Raw genomic sequence first — 23,940 nt, forward strand, 5'->3', positions numbered from 1 at the left:
TTTTCTTGTAATATGATGATACAGGCTTGTTTACATGTTCAGCTATGAATCCAGTACGTGACTATAATTGTGTGTTTGTGATGTGGGATTTGTTTTTCCTTGCAGGTACGTTTACTATCAATTATCTGAAATCGCAACCTATTTCTTGCAATAAGAATATTGCTACAATTTATTTGACATCAATGCACTTATCCCTATTCTGTTATTATATTTTATTTCACAGACAAACATACAGACAGACAGACGTATGCAAGATCTACATTTATCTTTCAGTTTAGTTTACCATATTCACGTATGTCAGTTGTTATTGATGACTAATTTGGCCGACAATGTAGTATCCTACCTATAAGATTCAAACAGAAACGTTACAATCACAGCTACTGTCATCTTTCATCATAAATCGTTGGTGTACAATCGTCTGATATGAACAATTAGTGAGTATTTCGACGACGTTATGCATTCTTTATTAAACATCATATCATGATGGAAGGCTTCTCTTTTGTAGCATTTAGTCTGACGCCCGTAGTTTGCAAATATGGGAGACTTCGCATTTTAGTTACCAGGTAACTGTCAGTATTTTGCAATGGTCGGATGCTTCACTTTTTTGTGACCAGATAGTCGTCAGTATTCTGAAATGATCGGAGGCTTCACTTTGTTGTGACCAGATAGTCGTCAGTATTCTGAAATGATCGGAAGCTTCACTTTTTTGTGACCAAATAGTCGTCAGTATTCTGAAATGATCGGAGGCTTCACTTTTTTGTGACCAGAGAGTCGTCAGTATTCTGAAATGATCGGAGGCTTCGCTATTTAGTGACCAGTTAGTTGACAGTATAATGGATTTTGAAACAGGATTACAATCAAAATCAAGTTGCCATTTTGAGTGTCTCCAAAACATGTTGAATTTTGGTTTATCAGCTGATTCCTCGAAATTCTTCTTTACAGAGATCGGAAGCTTCTTAAACGTTTTTACTTTTCCTTCACGTGTTAGTCGTAATTGTAGTAGCGCCATTACAGTACACAAGTGTACGAAGTCTGTCAAGAGCCTGTCTTTATAGCCAGGTGGTTGACAGGCGATGACGCAGGGCTATACGTTTTCCTGATTACCTGGCCTTGGTGTACATAGACACTCAGAACTGTTCCATCATAAAGGGAACCGTGTCAACCTCTATTCAGAAGGAACATAACTGTCAACCCGCACACCTTTACAATAGCGACAAGTTCACGTTTTCTAATTCGTAGAGGATATCACGCTTTCCGCACCACATCTGTGTTATTCTTGTGTGCCCAAAAACCTAAGACTTTTCTTCGGCTTGATAAAGGAGATTTCATGGATATTTTGTGGGTGCCAAAGACCAAAATGCTTCCTCATAATTCATGCCGACATAAATAGTGGATAGTTTTATTCGGTCAAAATTTTGCTTAAAACTTGATCTACTACAGACACAGTAGTGTTTTGCGACCTGAATGTATGTGGCAGATATAGTTTGGATACAACAAAGAAAACAAGGTAAGAATTAAAGAGTGTAAATACACAAAACAAATTAAACATAATGTGTGCATCGGGTAAATTAGTATTACTGTACTACCAAGCTGAATTATCCATTTAATAAATAGTATCACAGATTATAAAGTAAATATATATTCTAACAAAATTATTACCTTCTGAGAAGGCAGAAGCGATTTCGAATAATTTATGTTTTGGGGTTTATTTTGCCATCACGCCATGCATAATCTATTAAAACATTACACTTTCACCCAAAGACAGTATTAGAACATTGTTCTGTCACCCAAAGACGGTATTAAAATTTACACATCCACCAAAAGACGGTATCAAGAATAGAAAGGTTTCTTGTAGAGCTTCATTTTGGAAAACTATATAATATATCGTAATCCTGTTTTGTTTTCAGAATAGTACAAAACTTGAATAAATAAGTCGACAAAATAAAACTTCATTTTCCCGAAAACCTCTATCTTTACCGTTCATTCGTTGATATATTAGCATCTCTACCTGAAATTTAAAAATTAAAACTTCGTCTTCTTGAAAACGTCTACATATATTATCATCTCTATCAGAAATGTAAACACAATTTGTCAAATATTTGGCATGGCTATCAATGTCAAGTGCATTTGCGTAATATATATCAACTAACATAATACATAGTCTTACACTTTTAGCATTACCTGAAGGCATTACACGTCAAAAACCAATCCTACACTTTGTGTAGAAAGTGAATATTGATTTTGCTTTGTTTGTATGTAGTATGTTAAATGTTTTGTGGCAATATTTAAGTATGTAAAGATAAGCAAAGATCCCAATAAATGAAGTCAGCAACTGGAACTCTTCGGATATATACACATACTCATTATGAATATTTATTATTATTATTATTATTATTATTATTATTATTATTATTATTATTATTAATTATTATTATTATTATTATTATTATTATTATTAATTATTATTATTATTATTATTATTATTATTATTAATTATTATTATTATTAATTATTATTATTATTATTATTATTATTATTATTATTATTATTATTATTAATTATTATTATTAATTATTATTATTATTATTAATTATTATTATTATTATTATTATTATTAATTATTATTATTATTATTATTATATATGACCATAAGTGTCGGGGAGACGTACTAGATAATTCATAATATTGAGACAAAACATGACCATAAGTGTCGAGGAGACATAACACTTTATTCACGATATTGAGATAAGACGTGACCATAAGTGTCGAGGAGACATAACATTTTATTCATGATAATGAGAAAAGACATGACCTTAAGTGTCAGGAGTCATAACATTTTATTCATGATAGTGAGATAAGACATGACCATAAGTGTTGAGGGGACATACCATTAATTCATGATATTGAGATAAGATATGACCATATGTGTCGAGGGGACATAACACTTTATGCATGATATTGAGATAAGACATGGCTATAAGTGTCGAGCAGACAATACTTTATTCATGATATTGAGATAAGACATGACCATCAGTCTCGAGGAGACATAACATTGTATTCATGATAGGGAGATAAGACATGACCATATGTGTCGAGAAGACAATACTTTATTCATGATACTGAGATAAGACATGGCCATTAGTGTCGAGGAGACATAACATTGTATTCATGATAGTGAGATAAGACATGACCGTAAGTGTCGAGGGGACATAACACTTTATGCATGATATTGAGATAAGACATGGCCATAAATGTTGATGGGACATAACACTTTATTCATGAGATATGACCATATGTGTCGAGGAGTCATAACACTAATTCATGATACTGAGATAAATCCGGCTGTCCATCAAAGCAAGTTTGATGACAAGAAATTCTGCTACCTTTGTTGTAAAATAATTTCCTCGGTAGCTGTAGGTACACCTTAAGCTCCAGAAAAAAGACGGTCTCATCTGATAATAAGACGATATTGAAAATTAAGACACCAATTTCATATAATTGAAACTGGGTTGTAAATAAGGCATCGAGTGTTTACATGTTCTTATATACTGGCATCGGGTTGTTTTATTTTTTGCATACATTCAGCAACAAATAGATTTTTAAAAATACTTTCAGAAATTGATTATAAATAATGGGTTTAAAACCTCCAATTCAGTCTGTTTAAAGATATTTCAGGCAAAATGTGCAAAATGTAAAAGTAAATGCTAAATCGTCGCACTGCTATCTTCGTGGAATGAAGTTAATCGTCCCGTTTACTGCCATAAGTTATGTTAACATAGTAAAAATTAAACATGCCAGAGTCGTCAACACCGGAGACAGAGATAAATCCAGATCCCTGCAATCAAAAGGAAATGTAGAATACGACGTATTTTTGACGATTTAAGACAGTCTTGAAAATATAATTTTCCTAACAGAAATAAGACGCGACTTTTTTTCGAATCTTTAGGCTTTGCTAACGATAATACATTTTCTTCAGATAGTTTATGACTATACTAAGGTACGTAATATATAAAGTGTGTCATTTATTTAGACTGTTACTTAGAAAAAAATCTTTATACAGTATGTTACGACTCTACGGTTGTAAACTATGTACAAGAAAAGCGAAACCGGTAAGTTTAATCAAAGGCATCAAATAATTCATTTCTCTAGAATTAGAAAGTGGACAATTAAATGGAACTTTCAGTGTTGTGAATTAAATCCCAGATAATTCTAAAAGGTCTATCACAAAAGTACAGAGTGCTCCGAACAAATGCAGTAGAGTAGTTGGCATGAATAATCAACAGATCACGTTAAAAGCTGTCTGATTGGTCGATGGATGCTACGAGCACCAGTTCTTTCATTTAAAAGAAGGAACATGTTTACGTAACCTTATATATATATATATATATATATATATATATATATATATATATATATATATATATATGTGTGTGTGTGTGTGTGTGTGTGTGTGTGTGTGGATGCAATACTCCTTCACTATAAGGACCGTTCATTATAACGTGCTTGCTGTTACAAGGAGTGCATGGTCGTATATTTCATTTCATTATAACGCGATTCTTGTTACAAGACGTCCATAGACATGGACACACTTCTTTATAACGCGGTTGATGTTACAAGGAGTGCATGGTCGTAGATCACATTTCATTACAACGCGTCTCCTGTTACAAGGAGTGCATGGTAAAATAGGTCACATTTCAGTAAGTCATTGTTAATTATATGTATTATGTAATTCATTATTAGGTGATCGTACTATAAGGCGGTATACTCAGCGGCTGCTGTGGACAGCGTTGTACGCATTGCATTGTGTAAACCCTGTGAGTGTGTGTGTGTGTGTGTGTGTGTGTGTATATATATATATATATATATATACACACACAGAGGGTTTACACAATGCAATGCGTACATACATACATACATACATACATACATACATACATACATACATACATGCATGCATGCATGCATGCATGCATGCATACATACATACATACATACATACATACATACATACATACATACACGTGTGACTTCTTTCAATCATTCGAATTCCCACGAAGAAAGCCCTTTACCAGCAGCAAAGATATGTACCAGCTGCCATCATATTGATCGTTTACATCAATCACATGATTATAAATGGCGTTCTTTTTATAACTCAATAGCAATTAAATATCTTGCACGGCCAGTCATCTATGGGTAAAAACAAAGACTGACCCCAAGGATCACGTTCCTGTATCTTAGGTAAGAAGTAAAGTTGATGGAATACCATGATCCGTACATGATTAGGCTGATTATAAATACGAATATATGGTATGAAAGTTTATTATGCTAAAGATTAGACTATCTAAACGAAGTTCTTAATTACCAATGCTTTGTTTAGTAACTAAAACTATAACGCACGTACACGTACAATGAACGTACGTGGACAGAGCTTAAGAGAAAATCATGACTTAAAATAAAATAAGAAAGAGAACGCTCTCATAAACTTGAAATTGCAAAAACAAATGTTTTACGTGTTGTTAGGCTGATGCTGTCAGTCATTTATGTAAATTTTCTGTATTTCCTTCCCAGAAAACGGGACAACGACTTTAGAATGTAAAAACAATCTTTCCTGAGGCAATTTTCAATTTATGGTGAAAGTAAACAACATAATGGAGAGAGGTATTCGGTTCCCACCCAATTAGATTAGTGGGCATAAAAAAAAATAGAGTTTACGATCATGACATTCTTTAAGACGTTTCACAAAACAGTATATAAATAATATTATATCAAAATTCCATTTTTATAATACTGTTAGGAATCCCGATGCGTGGATGAATATATGCATGCCATAAGGAAAATAATTTGTTTAGACCATTTACATTGTCTTTGGGGTCAAAATAATTATCATATTATGTTACCTTTGCAACTTTCTTCGTGTCTCACATTTGCATTCTTATGAGAATACATACATCACAGTGACAAAGTCTGTAATCCTACATTAGCCTAATTCATTATGTAATAAATATCTACCGAACGAAGTATGCATATACTTTGCAATGCGTAAGACGACGCGTTTTGAAGAGAAGCTATTACATGTACAACTAAGGACGATTTGTTATAGTGACCTTCTTTGTTATAGTGATCTGCTTCTTTGTAATAGTGACTTTCTTCTTTGTTATAGTGACCTTCTTCTTTGTTACTTTGCAGATCTATTTTACTAATTTTTAAAATAATAATAATTGTTTCCCATATTATCTGATAAGTACGGATTTATCCGGAGGACCCCGAACAATGTCGGATTTGTTAAGGTAGAGGAGATTAACTAGGCAGTTATAGAAGACATTAACATTTCTAATAGGCCCTGTCCACACAAGGAATAGGTACGGCCATATGTACACTTGGTATATATAGATAGGTTATTTCGTTCGTGGCAAGAAACTACGTTGAATGCATGCCACCTTACCAAAATCCCAGTCGAATATTTCAGCCAAACTTCTAACCAACAGGCCATTTTGTCATGCTATAGATCACACCTGGTCAGAAGTTTTAGTTACAAACGAGGGGTATTTGAAATGTGCCGAGCATTTTGTTATAACTGTTTTGCTTCCATGTACCTGTCCGAAAACGTAATGCCAAATGATGGACAAAATAACTTTCAATAAAATGGTCAGCAGTTACAATTACATCATGACGGATAATATGCAGGTGACGTGCCGTAAGTAAATGAGAGTGTCGTAAAACGTCTGAGGTATTATGGTGGCGCTCTACAGTTTCGTATTTTGCATAAAATAGGATTTAAAAAAAAAAAAGAATTTCCCCGGCTTTCCTCACTGGTTATACTGGCTATTTAAAACGACCTTGTTTAGCTTAGGTATAATTCAAAGAACCTTTAATTCCTTTTATTTTGATGTATGATTGATGGTTGTAATATGGGTTATAGAGTATACAGCTTGGACTTACTCCAGATGTGCACCTTTCAAAAAACTGCTAGCTCTACTTGGTCATTTTCACTTCCTGAACTTCAGATGTAAATTGTATCTTAAAAAAAGCCGATAACTTTTTTTACATTTTATATATTTGGTAATGCATTCATTGCACTTTCAGAAGCTGGTATTGTCTAGTCTGGCAATTTCATTTTCCTTATTTTAATAGCTGCTATGGATAGTGTACTTTAGACTAATTCAGGCTGATATTTTAGCACAAGGGAGCATTCGTTTTAGTTAGCACTGTGTTTAAATCATGTACAATTTCCAAAAGTACAATATCCAAAGAAATATCATCCACATTACATTAAAGTAGCACAGAGGTATGCCACCATTCTCTCCACTGTGTATGTTTTAAATGCAAACAGCTTCACCTTACATACGTCACTCTCTCAAAAGTACATACTAACTGGTGAGCGCCCCCGATACAACTCTGTTACCGGAAACAAAGCATGCTGTAAAATCAGAGCGCTCTTGGGACACTTTCTGTTTTGGTTTTGTCGGTTTAACGCCATTTTCAGCCATACATAGCGGCCAGTATATTTGGTTGAAAAAGAACCCGAGAAAAACACAGGACGAGTACCAACGCACCGGAAGCCTTGTAAATAACAACGATATCGGTATGGCAGTTGTCACACGTGAATAAGTAGAAAGTATTAAAACAATACTGAGGGTTTCTCAAAGCTGAATGTTTGCCAGTATACCTTTTAGGTAGAGATAGGGTCTTTCTCTGATAAAAAGGCTGTGAGTGTACCTTTAGGGTAGGGATAGGGTCATTCTCTGATAAAAATGCTGTGAGCATACCTTTAGGTAGACAAGGGTCATTCTCTGATGAAAAGGATGTGAGTTTACCTTTAGAGTAGGGATAGGATCATTCTCTGATAAAAAGGCGGTGAGTGTAACTTTAGTGTAGGGATAGGGTCATTCTCTGATAAAATGGCTGTGAGTGTACCTTTATGGTAGGGATAGGGTCATTCTCTGATAAAAAAAAGGCTGTGAGTATAACTTTAGTGTAGGGATAAGGTCATTCTCTGATAAAAAGGTTGTGAGTATACCTTTAGTTAGATATAAGGGTCATTCTCTTATGAAAAGGCTGTGAAAATACCTTTAGGGTAGGGATAGGGTCATTCTCTGATAAAAAGGCTGTGAGTATAATTTTAGGTAGATAAGGGTCATTCTCTGCTAAAAAGGCTGTGAGTATACCTTTAGATATATAAGGGTCATTCTCTGATAAAAAGACTGTGAGTATACCTTTCGGGTAGGGATAGGGTCATTCTCTTATAAAAGGCTGTGAGTATAAGCTTAGGCAGATAACTGTCATTCTCTGATAAAAAGGCTGTGAGCGTACCTTTAGGTAGAGATAAGGGTCATTCTCTGATAAAAAGCTGTGAGTATACCTTTAGGTAGATAAGGGTCATTCTCTGATAAAATGGCTGTGGGTATACATTTAGGGTAGGGATAGAGTCATTCTCTGATAAAAAGGCTGTGAATGTACCTTTAGGTAGATAAGGGCCATTCTCTGATAAAAAGGCTGTGAGTATAAGTTTAATTAGATAAGGGTCATTATCTGATAAAAAGGCTGTGCGTATACATTTAGGTAGAGATAAGGGTCATTCTCTGATAAAAAGGATGTGAGTATAATTTTAGGTAGACAAAGGTCATTCTCTGATAAAAGGCTGTGAGTATACTTTTAGGCAGATAAGGGTCATTCTCTGATAAAAAGGCAGTAAGTAGACCTTTAGGTAGATAAGGGTCATTCTCTGATAAATAGGCTGTGAGTATACCTTTAGGTAGAGATAGGGGTCATTCTCTGTTATAAAGGCTATGAGTGTACTTTTAGGTAGATATAGGGGTCATCCTCTGTTATAAAGACTGTGAGTATACATTTAGGCTGATAGGGTTCATTCTTTGATAAATAGGCTGTGAGTATACCTTTAGGTAAAGATAGGGGTTATTCTCTGATAAAAAGACTATGAGTATACTTTTAGGGTAGGGATAGGGTCATTCTCTGATAAAAAGGCTGTGGGTGTACCTTCAGGTAGATAAGGGACATTCTCTGATGAAAAGACTGTGAGTATACCTTTAGGGTAGGAATAGGGGTCATTGTCTGATAAAAAGACTGTGAGTATACCTTTAGGGTTGTGATAGGGGTCATTCTCTGATAAAAAGGCTGTGAGTATACCTTTAGGTAGATAATTGTCATTCTCTGATAAATAGGCTGTGAATATACCTTTAGGTGGAGATAGGGGTTATTCTCTGATAAAAAGACTGTGAGTATAACTTTATTTAGAGATAGGTGTCATCCTCTGTTATAAAGGCTATGAGTATACCTTTAGGCAGATAGGGGTCATTCTCTGATAACTAGGCTGTGAGTATACCTTTAGGTAGAGATATGGGTTATTTTCTGATAAAAAGACTGTGAGTATACTTTTAGGGTAGGGATAGGGAGTATACTTTTAGGGTAGGGATAAGGTCATTCTCTGATAAAAAGGCTGGGAGTATACCTTTAGGTAGAGATAAGGGTCATTCTCTGATTAAAAGGCTGTGAGTATACTTTTAGGTAGAGGTACGGTCATTCTCTTATATAAAGACTGTGAGTATACCTTTAGGGTTGGGATAGGGTCATTTACTGATAAAAAGACTGTGAGAATATCTTTAGGGTAGGTATAGGGGTCATTGTCTGATATAAAGACTGTGAGAATATCTTTAGGGTTGGAATAGGGTCATTTTCTGATAAAAAGACTGAGTATACCTTTAGGGGTCTTCACTAAGTCTGGATAGCAGACAGAAAACGTTTCCACTATATATAGGGGGTATTTTATAATTTAAACAATAGGTGGTCATTATGTATAAAAGATCGAAATCCTCCTGGCCGTTTAATGGACCAAACGTCTGAGGGGACGATTACATGGGATCAGTAATGTTTACTTTCAGTTATCACATGTGGCAGAAAAAGAAATACTGTCCGCCTAAACATGATATTAGATTTTAAGGTACTTAGAAAGCAAACAAGCCTTAATCAACGTATGAGCAGGGATATTCAAAGAATCCAAACTTATTTAGGTGGTAATAACAACTATTATTCATGGATGTCGCAAATAATAATAATAATAATAATAATAATAATAATAATTGTTATTATTATTATTATTATTATTATTATTCTCATTTTCTCGTAAATGTCATATGTGACAGTAGGAGCAAGATTAGGCCCCTTTTGGACAGCCGGTGAAGCAAAATTCGGTCACTTTGGAAAAATGGTAAAACACGATGTATTAAAGTTAAATTCTTGCGTTAATATGAGAAAAATAAAAAAATTCCAGATAATTCAAAATGAGTGTTGATCCTGCTAGAACACAACTTTGTGTCCCACAAAGTACATGCAAAACATTTGGACTTGCATATATAATGTAAGTCAAACTTCAAGATTTTATGAAAGGCGACGTCGTTTTTGAGATTCCTTTTGATACCGCACAAGAATAATGTAGATAGCGTCGGACAACATTAGAGGAGACGCATATCACAGAAGCAGACTCGTGTTTTATGGAAACCCCGCCTAAACAGGCCTAACCAGTTTGATCAAGGACACGGAGAATTACGAAATAGAAGGCAATACAAAAGATACATTGGAGCTAGATGCTTCCAACCTATATGGAAAAAAAATTAAACCATTATGAAAACGCTGTACTAAATGATCTAGATGGTACCACACCTTCCACTCGATGTATGCAGCATTTAAATCACAGTGATGGAGGAATTAACATGCATTGAATATAATAAATAAAGTTGTCGTTACTGGAAATTAATGTGCAGAGTGAAGGCGTAAAAACATACTTTCGTCATTTTGACCTTGAACTAAATGCATGACTGCAGTGCATGCTATCTACATAACCAGAAACTGTTGTTGTCGTTAATATTGCTTAATTCTGAGGACTGTTACTATTAAACCACACAGTTCTGTTGCTTATTCATTTCTTTGCTGTGCATTGTATGGACTGCATTGTATGGACTGATGGACTGCATTGTACGGACTGCATTGTACGGATGGACTGTATTGTACGGACTGCATTGCATGGACTGCATTGTAATTGTATGGACTGCATTGTACGGACTGCATTGTATAGACTACATTGTAATTGTATGGACTGCATTGTACGGACTGCATTATATGGAATGCATTGCACGGACTGCATATGCATTCAGCGGGATATCATACATTAAGAATTTGTTTTAGTTTGTATTCCTTATTTAATATCTTTTTCAGGTATCAAATAAACGACCTCTAAAACCACTGTTTATCAGAATTATTTAAACCAGCTCAGCAGAATCCCGGCAGTGATTATCATATAGTAGAATCCCAAAATCATTTTGTCTGTTTAGTCTCGGTGTGAATATCGCTTACATTGTTATGGTGAAGGATTATGTTTATGTTTCTTACTTGTTAATGCAGACACTTGTATATAAACAGCTTCACTTATTAACATTAAACTTTCACTATAGATTTATTTTGGGACTAGTATGTATTACACCTATAAATCAGCCTCCACATCTGTGTTAGTACGCCAATCAATATATAATTAAAAGTGTTTGGGCTGATCTATCGGCCTATGTATGTGTTTATACCATCTTTGTATCCTCTCAATGAGAGAGAGAGAGAGAGAGAGAGAGAGAGAGAGAGAGAGATTTGGATTTTTAACGTAGCCTTAACAATTGTTCAGTCATATCGCTACGATATATGCAGCGTGACAGTTTATAGTGATGTCTAGCACAGGGGCATCATGCCTCACCCAGTCACACTATCCTGACACCAGGCCGACCAGTCCTAACACTAACCTCTCAATGCTGAGCGCCAAGCGAGACAGCTGTTAGTTCCATTTTTGTAAGTCTTTTGTATCACTCGGCCAGGGATCGAACCCACGACCTCCCGCAGAGAGAGAGAGAGAGAGGTTATAACGTCAAGTTTCAATCGATACCACTTTGCGAGCCCCCCCCCCCCCCGCCCATGCCATCATCCCATTACACAACCAGGCCCGGCTTTATAGGATTGCGTGTAGTGTATGTAATATGCCTTCTTTTTTGTGAATTGGAGCGCGGGATCCTTGCTTTGCCCTGAGACTGTCCTGTACAGAATAAATTGCTTTCTTTATCCACTGCTCTAAAACTGTATATGAAGACGGCTTTACCTTAAGGAGATTACATTACTATGTATTAAAACTATTTCATCTCATTGGCAACAGCTGTACATATCTAAAATGATCACATTAATTAAGATGAAAGCACCAACACCCACTCACATGCCGTTTATGCCTTAAATTACTATTTTCATTTGTCACGCGATCAACTGAGCGTAGTCAAGCTCTAATTTTTGACGAGGCAAGCCCTACGTCATTGAAGTTTGACCATCTTTAAATGCGATTTTCAGCTTTATTAGATTGAACACAGGCTTAATTTCGAGCTTTTTTGACATATCGAAAACCCATGGGTGGTGATATTGTTCTTGTGGTTCTTGAAGCTCCGTTTGAGATGGTAATCGCAGATGCTGCACACAGAGCATGCATGTTATAGTGGCCCTTCGGACAATAACATATTTTTCCACACTATAATCTGCTGAAAATCGTTATAAACATTTTGATTAATACCCTTTGGATTAGCTTATCATTGTTATTTTAAAACAGCATTGACAATTTATTTCACGTGTATTTTGGGAATTCATAAGGGATTCTGGTACAAATATTGTACGACCAGGCTAACATTCTGTAAAATAGGTTCTTCCATCTTTTTCCCTTAAAATTTCCGTGATCTCTTGCCTAAGAATTAAAAAAGGAAAGTAATACAATGGTGATTTATTTGCCATTGAGATGACGGACTTCAAAATATTTTACCAAAGATATAATGACTGAGTTGTCCTCCTTAGATGCCTTAAACCGATTTCAGGTATCTGATCTGTATTTTGACCCTGTAAATGCCTCGATCAGATTCTAGGTATATGAACTGTCTTATCACCTTAACTTTGCATGTTTTGAACTGATTCTAGATATACGAGTTATCTTATAACACTATAAACGCCTTCAGATGGTTCTAGATAGACGACATGTCTTCTAACAATGTAAATGCCTCGAACTGATTCCAGGTACAAGAGTTATCTTATAACACTGTAAACGCCTTCAGATGGTTCTAGATAGACGACATGTCTTCTAACAATGTAAATGCCTCGAACTGATTCCAGGTACAAGAGTTATCTTATAACACTGTAAATGCCTTTAACTGGTTATGGATATACGATTTGTCTTCTAACACTGTACATACCTCGAGCTGATTCCAGATATAAGATTTGTCTTCTAACACTATAAATGCCTTGAACTGATTCTAGGTACACAAGTTATCTTCTAATACCGTCAATGCCTTGGACTGATTCCAGATATGAGTTCTCTTCTAACACTATAAATGCCTTGAACTGATTTTAGGTACACGAGATATCTTCTAATATCATAAATGCCTTGAACTGATTCCAGATATACGAATGAACTGATTCTAGGTACACGAGTTATTTTATAATACTGTAAATGCCTCGAACTGATTCCAGGTATACGAGTTGTCTTTTAATACCGTAAATGCCTTGAACTGAGTCTAGGTACACGAGTTATCTTCTAATACCGTAAATGCCTTGAACTGATAAAGATATACGAGTTGTCTTCTTATACCGTACATGCCTTGAACTGATTCTAGGTACACAAGTTATCTTCTAACACTGTAAATGCCTCGAAATTATTCCAGATATGAGAGTTGTCTTCTAACACTATAAATGCCTTGAACTGATTCTAGATACACAAGTTATCTTCTAATATCGTAAATGCTTTGAACTGATTCCAGATATACGAGTTGTCTTCTAACACTATAAATGCCTTGAACTGATTCCAGATATACGAGTTGTCTTCTAATATCGTAAATGCCTTGAACTGATTCCAGATATACGAGTGAACTGATTCCAGATATACGAGTAAACTGATTCCAGATGTAAGAGTTGTCTTCTAACACTATAAATGCCTTGAACTGATTCAGGATATACGAGTGAACTAATTCCAGATATACGAGTGGACTGATTCCGGATATACGAGTTAACTGATTCCGGATATACGAGTGAACTGATTCTAGGTATAGTATGTTTCAACTCATTCTATTCTAATTCATGTTTATTCAATTTACTGTATTGTTTCAAGGTCATGGTGATATTAAGAGAAATAAAAACTCTTCTTGGTATAATTTTATTTGGACTTGAGCATGCGCGAAGTAATTTCGTGGACAGATATTATTGGGTGACGAGACCTCATATGAATAATAAGTTATATACCTGAAATTTTAACAAAATAAGATGGCTGATAGTTTCGTGAGGTCAAGAACATTTTTTCTCGTCATGATGGGAAAAATGTGTATGCAATTAATGACCAATATATACAAGAAACCAGCATGAATTATACAAAGTGAGGGATAGACAAGGACTAATTTGAAAGGAGCACATCTAAACATAATTTTAACACTTCGTATACATCCTTTCGCTTCAGTTTAAACATTGTACGAGTACGAGTCCAAATGTATAATAAACCCAAAGCCAGATAGTGATAAATAAGAAAAATGAATTTTTTTTTTTTTGCCTCGTTGGCAAAAACTACATCAAGATGGAACGAAAACTGACGAAGTCAAAAGTAAAACTCACGGTTGCGGGGGTGGAGTGGTTCATTCGTTATAGTTTAGTTGGGTTGTCCGTATTTAATGTTCCTCGATTTTGGCAGTATATACAGCTCCCAATCGATGAATTATTATTACAAGTACAGAAAATTTCCCATTCTGCCCATTGAATTTAGAGTACCTGTTTGGATTTGGAGGTCAAATGGTCACAATATCAAGATAACAAAGGTCATTACATCACGTGTTTTTAGAAAGGCATCATATTCTTAAATCGTCATGGACCATTCGTGGCCAATGTCATTGGCCATTTCTTAAGCTTTTATCGTAAATTGCTAAAATACGAAGTGCGTTCATCTCCTGTTTTCATTAAATGGCCATTTTCAGACGTGTAACATACGTTTAATAGCCGACATGAAATATCCATTGTACAACAGAAGTTAAACGATGGCCGGTCAAGATTATATGATTTGTTCAGCTGTGTCTTACTAAGGCTACAGATACGTTATCGTACAGTATGATTTGTTTAGCTGTGTCTTACTAAGGGTACAGATACATCATCGTACAGTATGATTTGTTTAGCTGTGTCTTACTAAGGGTACAGATAAGTCATAGTACAGTATGATTTGTTTAGCTGTGTCTTAATAAGGGTACAGATACATCATCGTACAGCATGATTTGTTTAGCTGTGTCTTACTAAGGGTACAGATAAGTCATCGTACAGCATGATTTGTTTAGCTGTGTCTTAATAAGGGTACAGATACATCATCGTACAGTATGATTTGTTTAGCTGTGTCTTACTAAGGGTACAGATACGTCATCGTACAGTATGATTTGTTTAGCTGTGTCTTAATAAGGGTACAGATACATCATCGTACAGCATGATTTGTTTAGCTGTGTCTTACTAAGGGTACAGATAAGTCATCGTACAGCATGATTTGTTTAGCTGTTTTACTAAGGGTACAGATACGTAATCGTACAGTGAACAATACATACAGGATTTTTTTTCCCTACGTTAATGCCAGATATATTTCATCGAGTCTTACAAAACAAATGAGATATTTTAACTAGTTGCGAGATGAAATATATCCGGTATTTACGCAGGAAAATACAATTTTATTTTTTGTACTATATACCAAACTTGCTGCGGAATCGAAGCTTAGAAGATTAGGAAACTCTCTTCAGTACTCCATCCCCCTTTCTTAACTTCACCCACCCCACTTTCATGGGCTCATCATATCCATTACATAAGAGAGCGGTAGACTGTAGGCCAATAAATCAGCCCTTCACCCGTGATGATATTGATTTTCGGGTGAGAGGCTGATATCACCTATTCATTTAAAGCTGCAATTATCTGCATTCAAATTTGGCTGCACACATCAATGTATATTTTATACACTTACCGGTATTTCTCGTGGCTGTGCAGCTACCGTCGGCTGAGGAGTTCTTTTGGTAACATGTAGATAATATATTTCCTGAGCAAATCATATGTTGGGTGACTTGTAAATCCACCTGGAATAGCACAACAATCTGTCCTGTGGCCACTTTGAATTTCGCGCTTGATATGGCTGTTACCAATTACCGGTACGTGTCTAAAGTGTATGCAGGTTTGTTCCGGAAGGACTTGCATGCAGAAAAATTTAATATTTTAATGAACAGGTGACATAAGACCCACAACATCGTCTATCAGTATCAACACAGATTTGTGGGGTTGATTTATCAAACTAGGTAGACTGGTACGATGCAATCTGTTGTAAATATCAGTGACTTAAGAGAGCGGTAGACTGGTACGATGCAATCTGTTGCAGTAAACTGTTTTTGACATTGTGTAAACTATTTCATCGTATATAGCTACAAAGCAACTCCGATCCAGCAATGCGTCACATCGGGTTTATTAATGTTATCAAGGAAGTAAGGGGGAAAAGTCATAAAGACGCGAACCACGTCGAGTCAGATTTCTTCAGCAAAAATGAATTTCCATGTCTGAAATGTGATGCAGATTCTATTTATTTGTTCTGACACCCAAATTGTTATTTTTTGTTCTTGTCAGTATAACTTCTGTTTTCATATACGATCATGCTTTGCATGGCATGATTTTAAATCTTTTAGTTTCACATGTGAAAATATAAGGATAATTTCTTTAGTTCACACTTAAGTATATAACAATTTTATTTATATTTGTAGAACAAAAACGCCTTGAAGATATAATTGTATGTCTGAATATTGCATATGATGTTACCATGTGGTTTGAGGTGTTCATTGGTCTAATAATGTACACAGTATTAACTTGGCCATACTAGTCAATTAACTAATGAAACTTCATTCAAAGTGAGTACATGCTAATTTTATAAATATATTTAATATGTATTTGATTCTGATAAAACAGTTCTCATCAAAGTAGATAAATAGTTTGAAAATAAATTGACTGCGTCCTAAAGATGATGACGATTGTGTACGATTAACCAGGGACATAAATCTATCACAGGTGAAAAAGTAATATCCTATCTGTATATTTATTACCAGGAAATACAAATTCATGTATTGGATTCCCCATGAGTTACACTTTGCCAGGTCATGACCCTACGCATCGCTAGATCAGGCTTGAACATAAGTATTTGTAGTTTAAATATGGTTTCATGTTTAACGGCATATTATCGTAAAGTTGTTATTTACTAAGTTTGTAGCAGGATTCGAACCCTTGCCCTTTTGGTAACAAATCCGGCACGCTGGCCAATGATCTACCGCGGTTCCTGATTACACTAGTCGCCGCTTACGACATGCAGGAGAGAGCGTTTGGAATGTTCTGCATTCCACTACCCTGCAGAGGGTCTATGTAACATGTATTAAAAAGTTATATGATGGACAAGTTCATGCAAATATAAAGAATATGAGATTGGAAAGTACCAAAAGGAACTGTGTTATTTTGACTGAAAGAAGAGAAAACAGTAATAATATAGAATGGTTACTAATTCAGACAGATTATGTACTTAATTTCTTATGCAATAGAGTGTCCGTGTAATTATAACAGGAAATTTCGAAACACTCTTTATGCGCGTGTGAAATAGATAGTTTATAAACCTTATGTGTGATGTGGATTGACGGTGACTTATTGAGATGGATAACTATACATACATACGTGAGTGTAAACCTGGTCTTTAAAACTGATTTATTTTGCGTATCGTTTTCAAATTCATATTTTGTATATGGAACCAAATGTTTTTCTTTTCCTTTTTTTTATTCTACGAAGGTGATGTAGAAATCAGCAGGAGATTATAGTTTCTTCTGTCAAAGGAAGCAATTAGCACAATATGCAGAATCCTACATCCAGTAAGCCTTCAAGAGGTCAACATAGGCCTACAGAGAGGCACACAGAGAGAGATCGGCATGCTGACCGCTACGATTACAAGCAAAGATATCGAGAAAATGACAGGGACTACAGACCGAATGAACAAAAGCAATTTTCGTTTGTAAGTCTTTTCAGCTGTCTTAATAAACATTTGGCTAGTCACAGGAAATGTTTCGTAATTTTGTGTATGGAAAATATTAAAATGTTATTATACAACAGTATAAAAGATCAACTTTTAATATGTTACTATGCAACGGAATAAAAAATCTTTTTACTGTGAAAACCAAAATATTTCTTAGAGAGTCTTTCCTGTGAAGTTAAATTTCTTAGAAGAATTACTTTATTATCAACACACTCACTCACTCACACACATTCATACACATACACACACACGTAGCATTAGATTTTAGGAATTTCTACACATTATAACAATATAAAAAATAATTTCTCTGTTTTCATGATTTTGCAATACTTGCGTGTCCACCAAGATCGTATGACTACTTGCAGCTTGAACTGCAATCTCAAGACTTGAACTCAGACAGGATTAGAAGTACGATTATAGAAGGACTTAAAACGGACTTTTAGTACGAATATTATAATCTGCATGAAATCTTCCGAGAACGTATATGCAACAACAACGACAAAAAAGCAACAAGAAGAACATGAACAATAAAGCAACAGTGTGTTTCTTTTCCTATGGAATTCAGGTAGCTTAGGACAACACATGCCACTAATAAACAACTCTGCGAACATAGACTTAAAGAAGTCAAACATACGTAATATAAATTTACGGTTACATACATTTATGCACAAAGGGATGCTAATAACAGCTTTAAAAATATAAGGTAATTCTTGTAGTCATCGTATATTTGTTTTTTATTTTGCTCAGCACCGTCGTCTTATCACACACGGAAATAGATAACAATTGGTAGTTGTCACTGTCTCACATATTTTCAGACGAACGGGATGATGTACCCTCTAAGACACTCTGCGGAGAAGGAGGGAATTATTGGAATTCAAAACGGATTTTCAAGGACGTTTTCTCAGTCAACAGATCCAACTAATGACATAGGCATGGATCTTTTGGACTTTAATTTCAACAGAGCTGATCACGTAACAAAAACATCTGAAAATCTTGGTTGTAGAAACATTCCTAGAGACCGGAGTAAGAGTAACCCGAGGTCAAAAAACAGAAATTATAAGCAAAATGGCACAGATGATCCATGTAAGCGAAAATTCTCTAATGATGCGCCTTTGGACAGGAAAATCCGACATTGTGAATTTGAAAGAAAAGCTTCTACGCATGGAGACAATAATTTGTTCCAAGATAACCACATGCGTTCACAAGACGACATACCTCCAAAACTTCCACCAAGGATATACGTAGCCAAAATGCCTCCACATCTACAAAAGAACGGTGACAACAAACCTACAAATGGATATACTAGCAGTAATTCCGATGGTAGTAAAGACACGTCGAATCATACAAGAAAGAAAGCTCTTGTTGAAAAGCTTAGTAACGCTGAATCTGTGAATTCAAAGACACATCTACTTTTTCCGAAAAGAAGGAGTCGTGCTTGTCTTGTAACGTCCATGATCGCAACAGTAGTTTTCGTAATAGTTGGAGTGGCAGCGGCAGTTATTACTATTTTCTTGTGGCAGAAAGGTAAGAGTTCCTTGCTTGAACATTAAAGAAAGTCGATTTTGCTGTCTGTGAAACTCTTGTAAAGCTTTTAATCGTTGCATATACCTTTCTGTTGTTTTCTGATCTTCTCTTGCTAGGTCCTTATTATAACAGCTTACAGAAATGCACAGAGACGCATTTCATACAAACGCCAGACTGTATTACTCTGTGTGTGCGTGTGCGTGTGTGTGTGTGTGTGTGTGTATAAAGACAAGATATAAAAAAGGCAAAATCATCTGGCTGAATAAATGGACAGAAGGCACTCCAAATTCTCAAATATATAGTCAGTCTAAGCCAGGGAAAGCCAAGTAGAGCACTAAGAACGTAGAAAATCAAACAATGCCCCTTCTCTTTGTCCGAAAGTTCTTCCTTTGTTGCTATTGATGCCTAAATGGTCTACAATTCCTGAAATAATAGACAACCACATGTGAAACAAAAAGAAACAATCATGCAACGAAACAAAGCCCATGCTGTCATAATGTCTTGGTGACAAATTGTCTTTGTGACTTGTACTTGCCCATGCTGTCATAATATCTTGGTGACAAATTGCCTTTTGACTTGTACTTGCCGACAAAGGAGGTGAAAATTATGTAGGTTTGTTTCGCATGCTTGCTTTACTACAATATGTACTGCTTCATCATCAAGGATGGTCTGAAAACTTGAATGTTTGGGAAGGCTGACGTGTGTTCTTTGCGAACAACAAAATCTAAATCAACTAACTGCTACAAAACATTATTACTTTGTCAAAGGTTTACTTCAAAATTTCCTCTTACAATAGGCAATACAGCTTCTGATATATGACAGAAAACTATGGTAATGATATTTTCTTTAGATATTTATCACAAAATCTGTATGGTTAGTGAGTGTAATGCATACACGTCGTTATCTAGCAAACTTGTCTCCCTACATTGCAGATTCATCGACAAGTCCGGACAATATAGGTAAGATTTTTTATCAATCACGAAGTACAAATAAGACGGCATGGGTGAAAAAGAACAGTCTGATATTATTATTTTTTAAAAACACTTTTGTCCCCACCCAAAAAAAACCCCCACCTAATCTCTTATTTGAGACTTCTATCTTATACTATTTTCATGAAAATTAGGAGTTTGAAAATATGTCGTATAGCAAATGTTAATCAATATTGTTACAATGGCCAAGGAAATATGCGGTAAAGCATTCGTCAATCAATGATATGACAAGGGTAACGACATTGCATTGTGTCAACCACTGGTGATTAATGATTCTTCTCAAACGACTTGCATACTGATTTTCACTTTGCTTGAAAGAACTGTATACTATTACTAGTCATAGACACGAGTCAATGAGGTGACCCTATCAATGATTATCCGCATCACGATACTCCTGTTGTTCTGAAACGTTTTTGAGTGTTTTCAATATAGAATTTACTTTCTCCATGTTAAGTGTTTACTGTTTCTTTACTCAGTTTGTGCAATGACTAAATCTAATTCAAATCGAGATATGCTCATGGTAAATCGATCTTACTGACACAATTTAGATATGCTCGTGATAAATCGATCCGGCTGACACAATCACAATATGCTAATGATATATCGATCTGACTGACACCGACAATGGTTCATGATCTAAGGGCTTTTTGAGTTCCCGGTGAACTAACGTTTAATAACCTATCAGAAAAAGCGTCACTTTTCATGTTATAAATATTTGTCTTGAAAACATTGTTTCCAGTGGCGCTTGTCACCTTCGCAAATATGTAAGTTATAATTTTATTGGTGACTCGAAAGGACGAAGTTACATGAGTTCATATCAGTGTATGTCCGAAGTTACATGAGTTCATATCAGTGTATGTCCGAAGTTACATGAGTTCATATCAGTGTATGTCCGAAGTTACATGAGTTCATATAAGTGTATGTCCGAGTTATGCTTTATAGGGATTTTCAAATTTTAATCAGATTGGTACAAGATAAAAACTATGTTACCATTTAATATCATTATTAGTATGACTTGATGTACATGTATTTATTTTTTCATATGAGAGTAGCTGGTCTAATAATGTGCTGAGTTCTTTGTTCCAACGTTATAGATTTAGGCATACACACACAAAGTTTTTTCTTATCATGTAGTTTCTAAACAAAAATTGATTTATCATTTGTTTACTGCTGGATGACATTATTGATATTATTGTGGCTAAACGCACTCAACCTTGTAGGGTGTTAGAATCAATGAATCAACCGTGAACTATATCGATTGATGGTTCTTTAACCCTGATCAATAAACAGCTTTGACGACACAGAAAAATAATTTTAATTACATTTACGGGTTTCTTCATACCCCTTTTTCCTCATAAATCATACGAGGTAAAAAAAAACCTCAATCTGATTGTTTTTTTTCTGATTTTGATAATACTACGAATTTGTTATTTTTTTGTGAGATACCTGTTTTTTTTTTTGTTTTTTTTTTTTGATCACGTTCCTGCTACAAAGTGCAAAATTTATGTCGAGAACTCGTGCTTACTGAAAACCACATACTTAAAGAAACAATTAATAATCCAAATCAACGTTTGGTGTGGTTTTTGCATTGTTTGTTTATTTTCTTACAAAAAAAAGAAAGAGCGGAAGTGCAATGCCTACAAAAATGATTTCATTGTAAAATTGAATTTACAAAAAAAAAAAAAACACAAATACTTACAGCTTTCATGATTTGCTTCATGTACTCAAGGCGAAATTTCATGTCATGCAATTTCGAAGAACGCAAAAACTTATGACGTTAAACATATGTTCCGCAATTAACATTTTATTTAGTGTGGAGCAGCACAAAGCTATTTTAGTTTAAGCAATGCCTGTTTTTATCAGAATAATAGTTTTCAAAAATTATACAAATGAGAAAATCGCTCAGGCTTGATTTTATCCAACGTAGATAAGAAGTTCGCTAGTTTGAAAGGAAAATCTTTACGTCTCAGGATTTTAATCATCATTGACGGCTCAGTTTCGGGGGACAATACGAGTAGCGCCCTTGGAGTGTTGTCTGTCTCGGGGTTTTTCGCATCGTCTGCTGTGGATGTGCAGGCCTATACGTGAGTGACAGTCCCTATTGCAGTTGGCGCAGTTGTATTGGGAGGTCTGAGTTGTTGAGGTTGCTGCCACACTTTTATTTGTGTCACGTTTCTCTGCTGACAACTGGCCTTTTCTCACATCAGCGACTGTTGTGCCCTTGCGGACCGTCAATCTCCGAATGCCTCTGTCCTCGGCCAGCATTTTGCAGCCGTCGGGTGAAATGTCGCATACCTTCATGCCTCTTTTGCACACTTCCTTGAAACGAATTGAGGGGCAGCCGACTCTTCTGGTGCCAGTTGCCACTTATCCATATAGGATGTCCTTTGGCAGCCTCCTATCCTCCATGCGTCTGACGTGTCTTAGCCATCGAAGGCTGCGTTTGCTCAGCAGGGAGTACATGCTGGGATACTTACTTGCACGCTGCAAGATCTCACTGTGTGGGGCGCGGCCTTGCCAGCTGATTTTCAGGATGCGTTTTAAGTACCGTATATGGAAGGAGTTGAGTCGGCACTCTTGCTTCATGTAGGTGCTCCACGTCTCACTTCCATATATGAGGGTGCTGTGAACGCAGGCCTGGTAGACTTGGATCTTGGTGTGCTCTGTCAGACGCGTTGTTTTCCCACACCCACTTCGTTAGTCGGGCCATGAAGGTGTTTGCCTTTCCAAACCTTCTGTCCAGCTCACATCGAGCGAGAGAGTGTTGCTGATAGATGATCCCAGGTAAGTAAATTTGTTGACTTCTTTCAGGGTGATACCGTCGATTTTGATCGATGGGGCAGTGCCAGCATCGTGCGCGCTGACGTTTGTCTTTTTCAGGCTGATGTTGAGTCCGAAATGCTTGAAGTCATCAGCGAAACGGTGTCCCAGTTTCTGGAGGGCATCCTCGGTGTGGGTCACAAAATCCGCGTCAGCAGCAAAGAGCATCTACCTGATGAGGATGACTTCACTTTGATCTTCGAACGCAGTCGTGCCAGGTTGAACAGCCTCTAGTCGGACCAGATGTACAGATATACACCATCAGTGGACGAGTCAAAGGCGTAGGACTGGAGCAGAGAGAAGAAGTTCCCGAAAAGGGAAGGCGCTAGCACGCAGCTCGGCTTCACGCTGCTGTTGATGGGGAAGGAGTCTGAGAAGGATCGATCATACAGGACTGTTCCATTCATATCGGCATGGAAAGAGATTATCATGCTGCGGTGTCTTTTTTTTCGGGGGGGGGGGGGGGGGCAGCCGATA

The 23,940-nt window shown here is 36.0% G+C and overlaps 1 protein-coding gene across 4 annotated transcripts in view; it reads left to right on the forward strand.

The window, feature by feature from the left end:
- Nucleotides 1-1,040: 1,040 nt before the first annotated feature.
- Nucleotides 1,041-23,940, forward strand: part of LOC149800451 (uncharacterized) — a 76,446-nt gene continuing 53,546 nt past the window's right edge. For 2 of the 4 annotated variants that reach the window (XR_016421385.1, XM_089960072.1), the window contains exons 1-5: nt 1,042-1,507; nt 13,929-14,114; nt 17,890-18,109; nt 18,946-19,654; nt 20,587-20,613. Coding sequence is in view for 3 of the 4 variants with exons in the window: in XM_089960072.1 (XP_089816198.1) it covers nt 17,951-18,109; nt 18,946-19,654; nt 20,587-20,613 (895 nt within the window). In the remaining variant the exon portion in view is untranslated. Of the gene's footprint in view, nt 1,508-13,928; nt 14,115-17,889; nt 18,110-18,945; nt 19,655-20,586; nt 20,614-23,940 lie in introns of all 4 variants that reach the window. The other 2 variants (XM_089960073.1, XM_089960074.1) reach the window with 2 other exon arrangements.

The sequence above is a fragment of the Sinohyriopsis cumingii genome, chromosome 5 (genome assembly GCF_028554795.1).
Source record: "Sinohyriopsis cumingii isolate HCF-2022 chromosome 5, ASM2855479v2, whole genome shotgun sequence".
NCBI lineage: Eukaryota > Metazoa > Mollusca > Bivalvia > Unionida > Unionidae > Sinohyriopsis > Sinohyriopsis cumingii.